Source organism: Loxodonta africana, chromosome 10 (assembly GCF_030014295.1).
Source record: "Loxodonta africana isolate mLoxAfr1 chromosome 10, mLoxAfr1.hap2, whole genome shotgun sequence".
Lineage (NCBI taxonomy): Eukaryota > Metazoa > Chordata > Mammalia > Proboscidea > Elephantidae > Loxodonta > Loxodonta africana.
The window spans coordinates 35760546-35775122 of NC_087351.1; the positions used below are offsets into that span (position 1 = coordinate 35760546).

General features: G+C 42.5%; 1 protein-coding gene across 1 annotated transcript in view; it reads right to left on the reverse strand.

The window, feature by feature from the left end:
- Window positions 1–1006: 1006 nt before the first annotated feature.
- LOC100676938 (sodium-dependent phosphate transport protein 2B-like) overlaps window positions 1007–14577 on the reverse strand; it is a 40523-nt gene continuing 26952 nt past the window's right edge. Inside the window, exons 9-14 of the mRNA XM_003421010.3 lie at window positions 13655–13750; window positions 12508–12628; window positions 6211–6378; window positions 5058–5174; window positions 4820–4944; window positions 1007–1630 (exon numbers count right to left, since the gene is read on the reverse strand). Coding sequence (XP_003421058.2) covers window positions 1007–1630; window positions 4820–4944; window positions 5058–5174; window positions 6211–6378; window positions 12508–12628; window positions 13655–13750 — 1251 coding nt within the window. The remainder of the gene's footprint in view (window positions 1631–4819; window positions 4945–5057; window positions 5175–6210; window positions 6379–12507; window positions 12629–13654; window positions 13751–14577) is intronic.

The following is a 14577-nucleotide window of genomic DNA, read 5'->3' on the forward strand; positions in this document are numbered from 1 at the left end:
TCCAAATGATACAACAACCTGTGGTAGACAAAAAAAAGGGAAAGGCAGGGGGTGATTTTTACCTGCCCCATTAGGCTTTTGCCACAATTTGTCAATCTGGCTTTTAAATTAGGCAAATTAAGAGCCTGAGGTGTTTTGGCAGATAATGCACCTCCCCAAATGAGCCCAGCTTGGAACAGAACCTCTCTTTCTCTCACTTAGGAAGACTGGAGCAGCAGGCAAGACAAAGCATGTTGTAAGCCTCTGTAGCTCAGATGTGGCTCCCATTCTGGAAAGTTCCTAGCCACAGAGCCTAAGCTACCTTGCTGTCTCAAGGTAAAAATGAACAACAATCAGTATTTGAGAGCAAGGACACAGCAGTTAAACTGATTGGATGTGTCTCACCAGATGAGGAGATGCTGACAGTGTATGTGTGGAGTTCTAGGAAGTGGGAAAGACCCACGCATGTGGTCCTCTCCAAGTCCCCATAAATGACAAACTATTATGCTGCTTCTCCTGAACTGAGCTGATTAGGGCAAGGGTGCCTGGGAGCAGCTGCCCTTGAACCTCCTCTTGGTTGAAGCCAGTCTTTAATAAAGAGAGATATGGTTGAGCTTTACCACAATAAATAAAAACATATGTGTATGCATGTGTTTGTATGCATAAGCACATATAGTTACATACGCACCCTTGAGAACCTTCCATAAATTCCTCCTTTGAGCTTTTTTCTTTTGAAAATCATGGTTTGAATCTGAAAATAGGTCCTAGTGACCAACCCCTCGGTGTGCAGGAAGGTGTGATCATCTGTCCAGCCAGGTTTCAGTGCCAAATTCTCATTGGGTGTTGTCCTGTTCCTTCCTGGGAGAGGAGGACAAAGGGAGCAGGGGTTGAGATAAAACAATCCTGAAGGTGATGTACTGAGCTAAGGGGAGTGAGAGTTAGGACTGATGTCAGCTCCCTTTCTCAGTGAAAGGTGTGCATAAGAGTGTAGGGCTTGGGGTCCCTCCTCCCATCTCTTGGCAGTCCCCTAAAAGGCTGTGCTGCTGGAGATGGTCTTTGCACCCATGGTATCGACTTGGAACTTGACCTCATCCTGGGACTCTTTGCTTATGGCCATGTTATCAAAGGCATTGGGGGTCTTGATGGGGGTGTCTTTAGAGTACTCCTGTCCCTCCTCCAGGTCCTCTAAGTATTTGTTGCAGCGGCAGCACTTGGGGCAGCCACACAGCACGCAACATAGATGGCAGCAGCAGCAGCAGCAACTCTGGCAGCAGCTGGTAAGCAGGGAGATGAGGTGGTCCCAGGGCTTCAGTGAGTGCATCCACAGGGGCAGGAAATTCCAGTTCTGGAGCTTGTGGGGCAGGATGTGCGGGCAGTGAGACTGCAGGAGCTGGATGAACACCACCAGCAGCAGCAGGAAGATGATGGGCATGCCCACACCCACTAGCACTTGCCAGCCAGCCAGTGAAAGGCCAAACACTGTCAGTGGGACAAGGAAGAATAAGAAGACCACGTAGAAGATGGCGAACCAACGATACTTGGCAGAGATGTTGCCCAGTCCCTTGGCCAGGCGGATAGGCAGGCGGGTGAGTGGTATCGGGTACCACAGCAAGATGCCAGAGACGTTGAAGAAGAAGTGGCACAGGGCAATCTGAAACACAAGAGGTTGGGCAAGTGAACAGGCGTGTCTATTGTATGGCCAGGGTGGGGGCAGGGGAGAAAGTCACCCTATCAACAACAAGAACTCAGCAAGAGAACAAAAGTTCAGCTGGAAGCCAGCATCAGCTCAGACCAGCTAACGGAACAGTTATACAACTGTCCATCCACAAACGGACAGACATGACTTATCTCCAAGTTGGAACAAAAGGTTGATTCTGGGATTAAGAATCAAGAAATTCATTTTTCTCCAACATTTCCTCTGAGGAGTTCCAGAATGGTAATTTCCTCACAAATTATTTTGTTTTAAAAGGTAGCTTGGTGATATACATCTCATCGTATAGGGGAATACTACACAGCAGTAAAAATGAATGAACTAATGATACATGCTACGTGGATGAAGCTCACAGACCTGAGGAGCCAGGCACAAAAGAGTGCGTTCTGTAGGTAGTTCCTGACTTACAACAAGGTTCCATTCCAAAGTCTACTCCATCTTAAGTCAGTTCTGACATAAATTGAATGCTTCATTTTTTTTAGTTTTTATTGTTGCCTTTTATTATCAGTATCTTTATTAATCCAATCTTTATTTGACTTTGGAGATTGCAAACATTACATCTGAGAATGATAACAGCAAACTATGGGCTACAACATTGTGTGTAATACATATTACTAATGTTTTAAGTGCAGTTGTTGTTACTCTAATATGTCATTAAGTTGGAGTTACCTGTATATATTTCCATTTTATATGAACCTCAAAAACAGGCAAAACTAACCTTGATAAAAGAAGTTAGAATTATAGTTATTCTTTAATGGGAAGGCACGGTGTTTTGCACTGACTGGGGGGAAGCCTAAAGGAGACTTCAGAGGTACTGGCAATATTATTTATATTGCTTAGGGTAGAGGTGATATGGGAGAGCATATATGTAAAAATCCAACTGTTCTCCTAGCATTTGTACCTCAATGAAAAAAGTAAAAAGGTAGCTTGCTTTACGGTAAATAAAATAATGAGTAGGAACAATAAAAAGTTTAAAAGATGGCATTTGACATTCAAAAGCCAGTAAAGACTTAGTAAGAGGATTGAGGAGGCCAGGTGGCACAGTGGTTAAGAGCTATGGCTGCTAACCAAAAGGTCAGCAGTTCGAATCTACCATCTGCATCTTGGAGATCTTATGGGGTAGTTCTACCCTGTCCTATAGGGTTGCTATGAGTCAGAACCATCTTGACGGCACCTAAGAACAGCAACAAGAGGTTTTGGAAACCAGTAATAAAGTTGTCTTTTGAAATTGAATTGCGTTGTTTTACATCCTAAATCAAACTTCTCTTGGATTTTGGATGGGCCCCATCAGGCAATTTCTAAAATGGTCTTCACATCCAAAAAACCCATTGCCATCAAGTCAATTCTGACTTAATAGCAACCCTACAAGGCAATAAATGTCTGTATTCTCTTGTCCCCACCCCCTGCCCCCACCCCAAGTCATCTCCCTTGCCTGGTGAAGGTTAAAAGAAGAAATAAAATCCACCGACCCAGGCCTGTACCCTGCAACCCTCTTGGTCAGTCCTCTCTGCCTGGAATGCTTCCCCCATTCAATCCACTGAAATTCTCCCTGTCCTTCAAGGTCCTCTAACAATGAACTTCATGAATTTATCCATTGGTTGGCCCTGCTGCTTCTACCTCTTAACTGCCCAGCAGAGGAAATTTTGAGAACAAAACAAACTTCCTTGATTCGTATGCCCCAAATCAAGCTTGTATCCCTACTGGAAGACAAGTCATGTTTGTCCATATGTGATTTGGGCAGGAGAAAAGGCTTAAAGAGCAGCTGATTTTCTGGCTTAATAGCCTCATTCTAGGGAGCGGAGAGACAAAGAAAGGGTGGTAACATATACTGAAAAAAAAAAATTAATAGCAGTGGCACAGATGTTTTTGGAGTGTTTAGTATGTGCCAGGCACTGTTCTCAATTAATTCTCAAAAAATATTCCATGAGGTGGCAAATATTATCCCCAGTTGACATATACCCGTGAGGTTAAGCTACTTTTACAAAGACACTCAGGAGGATATCATAGGGGTAGAATTCCATCCAAGTAGCTTGGCTCAGAGCTTGGCTCAGAGCCCACCCACTTGGCCTTTTCTGGCATGCTAGGGGCTTTGGGCCAGCCTTGTCTCATACTAGCCACATGTGCACTGAGCATTTGAAATGTGGCCAGTCCTAACTGAGATGTGCTATAAGTGCAAAACACACATGGGATTTCAAAGATTTAGCATAAAAAAAAATCTAAAATATCTCACAAATTTTTATGTTGATTACATACTGAAGTGATAATGTTTGATATACTGGATTAACTAAACTACATTATTAAAGTTCAATATCTGCATTCCTTTGTACTTTAAAAAAATGTGACTACTCACTAACTGTACATGTAAAAATGTTGAATTGTCAAATGTTGTATTATAGCTATTTTTATAATTTTTAAAAAATGGGACTAAAAAATTAAATTACGTATGTGGCTCATATTTGTGACTCATATTTTATTTCCACTGGCAGCAGTTTGGGCAATACTTTCATCACATCATTATAATAATCTTAATGAGATAAGCATTATATGTTCCTCATTTTTCAGATGAAGGAGTTGATGCTCAGAGAGTTTAGGTCACTTTTCCAAGGTCATACAGTGAGTAAATGGTGGGCCAGGATTCAAATCCTTTGAACTCTGACCCCAAAGGAGTGATATAGCTTGCTCAAGGTCACCTAGTTGGATCTGGGTAAGTCAGGTGCCCTGATTCTTCCTCTAATGCCAGGCCCAGGCCCCAGGTTGCCTCTCTGGTGACTGACAAGGTAGAGTCTGCCCAAGAGGGAGGCAAGGAGATCAGAGGCGGTGTCTGTGCTGCCTAAACACTTTTTCCGATCTCTCTATCAAGTGGTCACTCAACCTTTGTCTAAACCACTGCCAATGATGGGAGTCTTTCTACCTTACCAAGGAGAAAGCTTTGGCTCTTCTGAGATTGAGTTCCTGGAATGTATTTCCCTATGCCTTCTCCTCCATGCCTTAGTTCCACTTGTAGAACCTAGCGTATAAAAGCTTGACTCTTGTTAGAAACTATCAGCTTCCAAGACCAAGGGATGTAACTATATGGTTATATCCTCCCAACCCCCCACATAGCCCTTGCCCCATGCAGCATGTCCTTACCTGGAGTGAACTCTTCATAGTATTGCCTGGGCTGGCTAAAGCAGCCAGGATGGAAGTGGTGGTGGTGCCAATGTTGGAGCCCAGCGTGAGTGGGTATGCCCTCTCAAGAGTTATCACACCGATGCCTGGGGTGGGGGGGAACAACACAAAGACTATAGCATCAGCCCCAGGGGATGATGGGAGATGGCAATGGCAGCAAGGGGGAGAAACTTGGGGGAAGAGAAAATGGGAAACTCACCAATTAGCGGGGTCATGGCAGAAGTGAACACAGAGCTGCTCTGCACGATGAAGGTCATTCCTGCCCCCACGAAGATGGCCAAGTAGCCAGTCAACCAGGCAAAGGGAAAGGGGAAATCTGGAAGACAGAAGGCACAGGATGGAGGGTGGGTTGACAACTCTGGAGGAGTCCAGGCCAGGGCCTAGGCTAGTGGGTTAGGTTATAAAGATGCCTGCCCATCCCACACCTTGGTCTGAGAGTGCAAAGCTTCATTCCTTGCTGCCTTTCATCCTGTACTTTAAAGATGTGTGTGTGGTGTTATGTGAATGAAGACAAAATCATATTTGTTGGAGGTCAGTGGTAAGAAATGCTGCACCCACCCAAATATTCTCCCACAAAGCAGTCAAAGCACCCAGACACTAAATCTCCTCCTAAGCCTGTTCTCCCATTACTACACACTCCTTACCTTTGTTTCCACCTAAAGGAGAATCAAGAACATGCAGCAGCTTGGGACAGCACAGCCCTCCACACCACTGGCACAGGATCAGGTACCCCACACCCAGGAAGCCCCCAAACCGCCTAATTCTCCCTCATGACAACCTGTGAGGCAGACTTTCTTGGCCCCATTTCATGGAGGTTTCACAGGATGATGATGTCACTGGCCAGGACACCATACTCAGCAGGAGTTCCTCTTGGCCAGTGGTGTCTCACTGGATGCCTCCAGATGTGGATGTATTTATCCCCACCCAAAATAAACCCATCCAGAGCAGCATATTCTCCCCAAAAATAGAAGGAAAGTGGGAACCAGTTGATTACTTGTTACCCTTTTCCTAAGGGCCCCAGTGGACCCAGTAAAGCCTGGGAATACAGAAAACCAGCTAGGGAAGAAGGCCTAACTCTTGGTTCTGTGAATTTTAGCTGGCTCCTTCTCAGGACCTTGCCAACATGGGATGGAAATTTGTGCCTGCTCCCCAGGCCCATACTCAAGACACCAAGGAAAATATCAAGGGGGGATGACATTTTAATGTCTGCGGGTTCTCAGATCCAAGAGAGAAACTCCATGCAAAGGCCATTGCTCAATGGGAATCATAAAGATTCCTTTGGAGTTGGCCAGTGACGCCATTCCCTGGAAGGCCCAGAATGGGGGCGGGGGGAGGTAGGTCTGAGTACCTACCAGTGTTGAGGGTCTTCTTGATGACAAAAGCAACCTGCCCCTTAAGCACAGAGTTGAGGAGTTTGACAATCATGACCAGGCAGGTGCAGAGGACCAGCAGGGAGATTATCAGCAAGATAATACCAATGGCAACATCCGGGAGGTTGAAATTCACAAAGATGTGCTGACCTGCAGAGACCACAGAAAGATCTTTTCAGGAGGACACAGCCACCCTTGGTCACATGTTTCTACTTATTCCCCAACAGCCTCCTCTCTCATGTAACACAAGTTATCAGTTTGACACATGGCAGCCTAGGATAAAAGCCCCATTTCTCAGCCTCCCTTACAGCTAAGTCTGGCTCCAGGGCTACGTTCTGGTGATTGGAAACTCAGTGGATGTACCATATGCGTGTCTGGGCAGTGCTCCTAGACAGAAGTTGTGAGCTGCCCTTTTTCTTTTTCCCTTCTCAATAGCAGAGATACAGATGCATCATGGACAACACCCCAGGAATACAGAGCATCAAGATAGGAGTTTTCTATAGAAGAATCCTGATCAAAAGGGGGAAAACGTAAAACAGAATTTCAAATTCTCACGGAATCCAGACTTTCTAGAGCCATGGAGGCTGGATAAACCACAAAGCTATTGCCCTGAGAGAACCGTTAAACATTAAACCAAAAATATCCCCTGGAGTCTTCTTAAATCCAAACAATAGCTTAGCCTAACTAGTAGAGAATACCTGCTTTGAGAATTGTGCTCTTTTAGCAACTATCTATATGAGATCAAATTGACAATAGCAATGCAAAAAATTAGATACGAAACTTATTGGGCAGTGAATTTGTGTTAATGGGGTAGGAATAACTCAGAAAATGAGAGTTGGAATGTTTATACAACTTGAAGGCTGTAATCAGTGTCAATGAATTGTCCATACAAAAATAAATGAATTGGTGTATGTTCTGCTGTATATATTCTCTACAACAAAAAAGCAAAATAAATAAATTAAAAAAAAAAGGAATATTGGCTCTCAGGATACCACAAGGCCAAGATGCCTACACTTGACTGCTTATACCTGAGTTATATGAGGGAGAAACACTTTCACCTTGTTTAAGTCAGTGTCCCAGCAGCCAAATCTATCTTTGAAGTAGAATACCAAGTCCCTACAGAAATCTCTAGGTGAATACATAAACCAAAAAAACAAAAACAAAAACAAATGCATTGCTGTTGAGTGGATTCCAACTCATAGCAACACTATAGGACAGAGTATAACTACCCCATATGGTTTCATGGTGAATTTGAACTACCGACCTTTTGGTTAGCAGCTGTAGCTCTTAACTACTATGCCACCAGGGTTTCCATGTGAATATACGGAAGCGTCTATATGTGTCTTGGTCATCTAGTGCTGCTATGACAGAAATACCACAAGTGAATGGCTTTAAAAAACAGAAATTTATTTTCTCACAGTCTAGTAGGCTACAGGTCCAAATTCAGGGTGTCAGCTCCAGGGAAAGGCTTTCTGTGTTGGTGCTGGAGGAAGGTACATGTCATCAATCTTTCCATGGTCTAGGAGCTTCTCTGTGTAGGAACCTTAGGTCCAAATGATGTGCTCTGCTCCTGGTGCTGCTTTCTTGGTGGTATGAAGTTCTATGTCTCTCTGCTCACTTCTCTCTTTTATATCTCAGAAGAGATTGGCTTAAGACACTATCTAATTTTGTAGATCTCATCAATATAGCTGCCACTAATCCATCTCATTACATCATAGTGATAGGATTTGCGACACAGAGGGAAATCACATCACATGACAAAATGGTAGGCAATCATACAATACTGGGAATCATGACCTAGCCAAGTTGACAGATATTTTGGGGGGACACAATTCAATCCATGACAATATGAAAGACATAGGATTTAGGAAAGGCTCTTCATTATAGAGTAATCCTAAGGAAGACATTTAAAAAGCATCTACTTTATTGGCAGGTTAAGCTACCTTTCAAAATAACCCTAATGTTGTTGTTGTTAGGTGCCGTCAAGTCAGTTCCAACTCATAACTACCCTATGTACGACAAAACAAAACACTACTGGGGCTTGCACCATCCTCATAATCATTGCTATGTTTGGGCCCATTTTCACAGCCACTGTTTCAGTCTCTGAGGGTTTTCCTCTTATTTGCTGATCCTCTATTTACCAAGCATGATGTCCTTCTACAGGAACTGGTCCCTCCTAATAACATGTCCACAGAACTCAAGACAAAGTCTCACCATCCTTTCTTCTAAGGAGTACTTGGCTGTACCACTTTCAAGAAAGATTTGTTCATTCTTCTGGCAGTCCATGGTATAGTCAATATTTTTCATCAACATCATAATTCAAATCCATCAATTCTTCTTTGATTTTCCCTATTCATTGTCCAGCTTTCACATGTATATGAGGCAATTGAAAATACCATGGCTTGGGCCAGGCGCACCTTAGTCCTCAAAGAGATTCTTCACTTTTCAACACTTTAAAGAGGTCTTTTGCAGCAGATTTGTCCATGCAATATGTTGTTTGATTTCTTGACTACTGCTTCCGTGGTGATGTAGTGGTTAAGTGCTATGGCTCCTAACCATAAGGTCAGCCTTTTGAATCTACCAGACACTCCTTGGAAGCTCTATGGGGCAGTTCTACTCTGTCCTGTAGGGTTGGCATGAGTCAGAATCTGACTCAATGGCAATGGGTTTGGTTTGCTTCCATGGGTGTTGATTGAGGATCCAGGTAAAATGGAATCCTTAACAACTTCAATCTTTTCTCCATTTATCATGACGTTGCTTATTGGTCCAGTTGTGAGGATTTTTGTTTTATTTAGGTTAAGGCACAATCCATACTGAAGGCTGAAGTCTTTGGTCTTCATCAATAAGTGCTTCAAGTCTTCTTTGCTTTCTCCAAGCAAGGTTGTGTCATCTGCATAATGCAGGTCATTAATGGGTTTTCCTAAACCCTGATATAATGGTCTTCTTCATATAGTCCAGCTCCTCTGATTATTTGCTCAGCATACAGATTGAATAAGTATGGTGAAAGAATACAACCCTGATGCACATCTTTCCTGATTTTAAACAACACAATATCCCCTTGTTCTGTTTGAATGACTCCCTTTTTGTCTATGTTCCGATTCCTCATGAGCAGAATTAAGTGTTCTAGAATTCCTACTCTTTGCAATGTTATCTATAATTTATGATCCACACAGTCTAATGCCTTTGCATAGTCAATAAAGGACAGTAAATATCCTTCTGGTATTCTCTGCTTTCAAGCCAAGATCTATCTGACATCAGCAATGATATCCCTCATTTCATGTCCCCTTCTGAATTTGGCTTGAATTTCTGGCAGTTTCCTGTCTATGTACTGCTGCAACCACTTTTGAACTGTCTTCAGCAAAATTTTACTTGTGTGTAGTATTAATGATATTGTTTGATGATTTTCCCATTCCTTTAGATCACTGGAAAGGACACAAATATGAATTTCTTCCAGTTGGTTGACCAAGTAGCTATCTTCCAAATTTCTTGGCAGAGGAGTGAGCACTTCCAGCATTGCATTCATTTGTTGAAACATCTCAATTGGTAGTCTGTCAAATCCGGAAGCCCTGTTTTTCACCAACGCCTTCAGTGCAGCTTGTAGTTCTCTCTTCAATACCATCGGCTCTTGATCATATGCTACTTCCTGAAATGACTGAATGTCGACCAATTCTTTTTGGTACAGTGACTGTGTATTCCTTCCATCTTCTTTTGATGCTTCCTGCATTGTTTAGTATTTTGCGCATAAAATCCTTCACTATTGGAACTCAAGGCCTGAATTTTTTCTTCAGTTCTTTCAGCTTGACAAATGTCGAGCATGCTTTTCCCTTTTAATTTTCTAATTCTAGGTCTTTGTACATTTCATTATAATACTTTGTCTTCTAGAGCTGCCCTTTGGAATATTCTGTTCAGCTCTTTCACTTCATCACATCTTCTGTTGGATTTATCTACTCTACATTCAAGAGTAAGTTTCAGAGTCTCTTCTGACATTCATTTTGGTCTTCTCTTTCTTTCCTATCTTTTTAATGACATTTTACTTTCTTCATGTATGATGTCCTTGATGTCATTCCACTAGTCTGGTCTTTGGTCATTAATGTTCAATGTGTCAAGGCTATTCTTGAGATGGTCTCTAAATTCCAGGGGGATATACTCACTGTTATACTTTGGCTCTAGTGGACTTCTTTCGATTTTCTTCAGCTTCAGTTTGAATTTTCATATGAGCAATTGATGATCTGTTCTGTAGTCATCCACTGGCCTTGCTCCAACTGATGATAGCTTCTCCATCTTTTCTTTCCACAGATGTAGTCAATTCATTCCTGTGCATTTCATCCGAGGTCCACATTTTGCTGTTTATGTTGTTCAATTCATTTCCAATAAGTAAGTCATTGGTTTTGTGAAATTCTATCATGCTATTTCCAGCACTGTTTCTATCACCGAGACCATATTTTCCAGCTACTGGTTCCTCTTCTTTTTTTTTTTTTTTCCAACTTTCACATTCCCATCACCGGTAATTGTCAATCCATCTTGATTGCCTGTTTGATCAATTTCAGACTGCAGAAGTTGGTAAAAATCTTCAATTTCTTTATCTTTGGTATTATTGGTTGGTGCATAAATTTGAATAATAGTCATATTAACTGGTATTCCTTGTAGGAGTATGGATATTATCTTGGCACAACTCAAAATAAGAAGAAACAGCTGCAAACATCTATTAGTAATGGGAACATGAGATGTGTGAGGTATGAATCTAGGAAAATTGAAAGTTGTCAAAAATGAAATGGAATGCTTAAAGATTGATATCTAGGAATTAAAGAGCTGAAAAGGACCGATATTGGCCATTTTGAAATCAGACAATCATATGGTCTACTATGCCAGGAATGACAAATTGAAGAGGAACAGTGTTGCATTTTTTGTCAAAAAGAACATTTCAAGATCTGTCCTGAAGTACAATGCTGTCAGTGATAGGATAATATCCACACGCCTACAAAAAAAAAAAAAAAACCCTTGCCGTTGAGTCGATTCTGACTCATAGCAATCCTATAGGACAGAGTGGAGCTACCCCATAGAGTTTCCAAGAAGTGCCTGGTGGATTCAAACTGCCAACCTTTTGGTTAGCAGCTGTAGCACTTAACCATTAATCACTATGCCACCATGGCTTCCAAGACCAGTTAATAAGACTAATAAGTCTAATAGCGTCTAACATTATTGAGCATGTACTATGTGCCAAGTGCTCACATAATCTATGCTTCACAAAACCCAACAAGGTGGCATTTTAATTATCGCCATTTTATGGATGAGGAAATGTGGGTTTAGAGAAGTTAAAACCAAAGTTACACTTCTAGAAGGTAGTGAAGCTGGGATTCAAACCTAGTGTGTATCTATTTCATTGATATCATGCTTCACGGTTTATGGAGATATTTTCTCATGAGGCTAGAAGATGAAGTGAGGTCCTTAAAGTCACAAAGCTAGTTAGGGACAACTCCCACACTCCAGCCCAGCGCTATCTTTAAATCTCATGTGGTTGTTTACTCATAATATGGAGAATACTTTCGACAAAGCATATGAGGAGCAAAGAGGTGTTGAATGAGAAAGTCAGAGAGGGACATATTGATAATTGTAAAATCCCCTGTTTTTCAAAGTCTCTGTGTCTCCATGGTGATTTCAGCAAACCATGGTTATAGCAATAGATATACAGAACTGAGAACATGGTAGGTGATAAGCTCACTTGATTCTCTGCGGGTAAATCACGCCTGAAGTATTATGTTTAGTTTGGGCACTATATGTTAGAGGCCAGGTGGTGCACTGGCTGAGAGCTACAGCTGCTAAACTAAAGGTCAGCAGTTTGAATCCACCAGCTGCTCCTTAGAAACCCTATAGGACAGTTCTAATCTGTCCTATAGAGTCACTATGAATTGGAATCAACTCGATGGTATTGAGCATATCTTAATTAGAGAAGCAGGATATACAAATGGGTATATAATCAGGATGGAACAGATCATTTGCCAAGTTCTTCAGAGGTTATATGGTACAGACATCATGACTTTTGGAGCCGGCAGAAGCACCAGGCTTCAAGTCCCAGTTTTGCCCCTTACTGTGGGACCTAAGTCACCTCAGTCACTAAGTCTTAGTTTCCTCTGTTGTGAAAGCCCAGTATAGGGCAGGTGCTCAGTGAAGCTTACTGCCCTTCTTTCCTTCATTTACTGGGGCACCACATAGATAAGGAACACCTGTCACCCTCCCAGACAGCCCATCCCAGGGGGCGATGCCCTGCTGAGCTCCACTCACATTTGGCGATGTTCTCATTGTAGGTCACATTCTTCGTGGCCCAGAATTGGAGACCATCCGTGAAACAGAGGAAAGGGGAAGTGCAGTTCTCTGGCGAGGGGACAGTGACATTCATCTCAGTCTGGACGGCAAACATAAGAAATTGTGTGGTCCCCAACATTCACTTTTGGTGGTGAGTGGCAGGCAATGGGGGGCCAGGAGGGAGTCGTTATACATGTCGGGGGTGCATAATGATTCATTTGTATCATTTGTTTTATCTTAAGGACTTGTTATTTTTTTTTTTTTTTAAGGTGCCAGTTGTTATAAATATCCAATGGGACTTTTGAGCCTTTATAAAATATTCTCATTGAAGCTTGTTGGTCTTTGCCTACTGATGTTGCTGTTCCACCTTTATTAGAAAAGCTCTTGGAACAACTGGGGAAAGACAAAAGCAACCTTCACACCTACTTCCTGTGTTTCTTTTCATCTCCAGCCTTAGCGCCTCAAAAAACACATATATACACCCTAGAAACAAAAACAAAAAACCCAAACCCGTTGGTTGCTGTCAAATCGATTCTGACTTATAGCGATCCTATAGGACAGAGTAGACTGCCCCATAGGGTTTCCAAGGAGCCCCTTGTGGATTCAAACTGCCACACTTTTGGTGAGCAGCCGTAGCTCTTAACCACTACATCACCAGGGTTTCTCCCTATAAACAAGGATAAGCTATAACCCTGCCACAAAGAAGGCTAGGCAAGTTTCTTTGACAAAAGAGGGCAAGGATGCTGTGGGCCTTCAGAGGAGGAATGCATAGGTTCCTGGTGGAACCTTCCAGAGAGGCACGTGAGAGAGATGCCACCATCTGCCAGCGCCCGAAGATCCTGAGGATGCACTGTTTCCCTGGACCCCTCCATAAATGGGATCAGACGTGCAGCCAGTGGCAAGCCAGGAATATGAATCTGAGTTGTGGGATAGGGCAAAAGGGCACCTGTCTGTTCCATCTGTCTGCCCTACTGGTTAAGCCAATGCAGCAGGCAATTTCTCACTTTGAAATCTTGCTGGTCAGTTTTGATTTTCAGGAACTAATTTTTTTTTTCTTCCCCCTTGCCTTCTAGTTACCTTCCTTGAATGAAAGCTTTAAGATTAGACACTATTCTTAGAAACTTACCATGTTGGTAAAAGTCTGGCACCAAATCTTGACCAAACTCTTGTTTTGGGCTGTTTCATCCTTCATCGCAATTTGGTTGATAACTTTTTTATCCAGCTGAGGAAGGCAATAAAATGAAAAGAATTAGCACTCTCTCAGAACTGGTTTGTGAAGGAATCTAGGAGGTTGCTGTTAGAAAGATTCTGAGGAGATTGACTAAACCGTGAGCCTCTTCAGGGATGAATTGGGACTCATTCTGCCTGCACTCCTAGGATAGAACCCAGTACCTAGAAGTTAGTAGGTGCTTGATAAATCAATGAATGATTGCATGAACAAAGGAACTGGTTTTTAGGGAGCATGTATTTGCTGGATGAGTAAATGACAGAGCAAGGCCCAAGCTGGTGTCTTCTCCCAAAAGCAACATCCACAAAGCCTGCTTTTATTTCAATAACATGGAAAGACCCTAGAGGGAGGCCTTGGTAGTTCAGTGGTAGCATTCTTGCCTTCCATGCAGAAGACCAGAATTTGATTCCCGGCCAGCACACTTCATGTGCAGCCACCTCCTGTCAGTGGAGGCTTGCGAGTTGCTATTATGCTGAACAGATTTCAGTAGAGCTTCTAGACTAAGATGGACTAGGAAGAAAGGCCTAGTAATTTATTTTGAAAATCAGCCAATAAAACCTCTGTGGATCACAATGGTCTGATCCCATTGGACATGGGGTCATCACGAGTCTGGGGCCAACTGAACCACAGCTAACAGAAACAACTAGAGACCAGAAGGGTGAGATGGCCCCTGGTAGCAAAGGCAGGCAGTAAGCTTCCTCTTTGGCTAGTAGTAGAGTAAGTGGGCTATTTATTTTCTCTGGGGTCCATAAGCAGTGTAAATTATTAACCTTTATAAGGTCCAACTATTTTCTGCTTTGAGTTTTTTTTTTTTTTTTTAA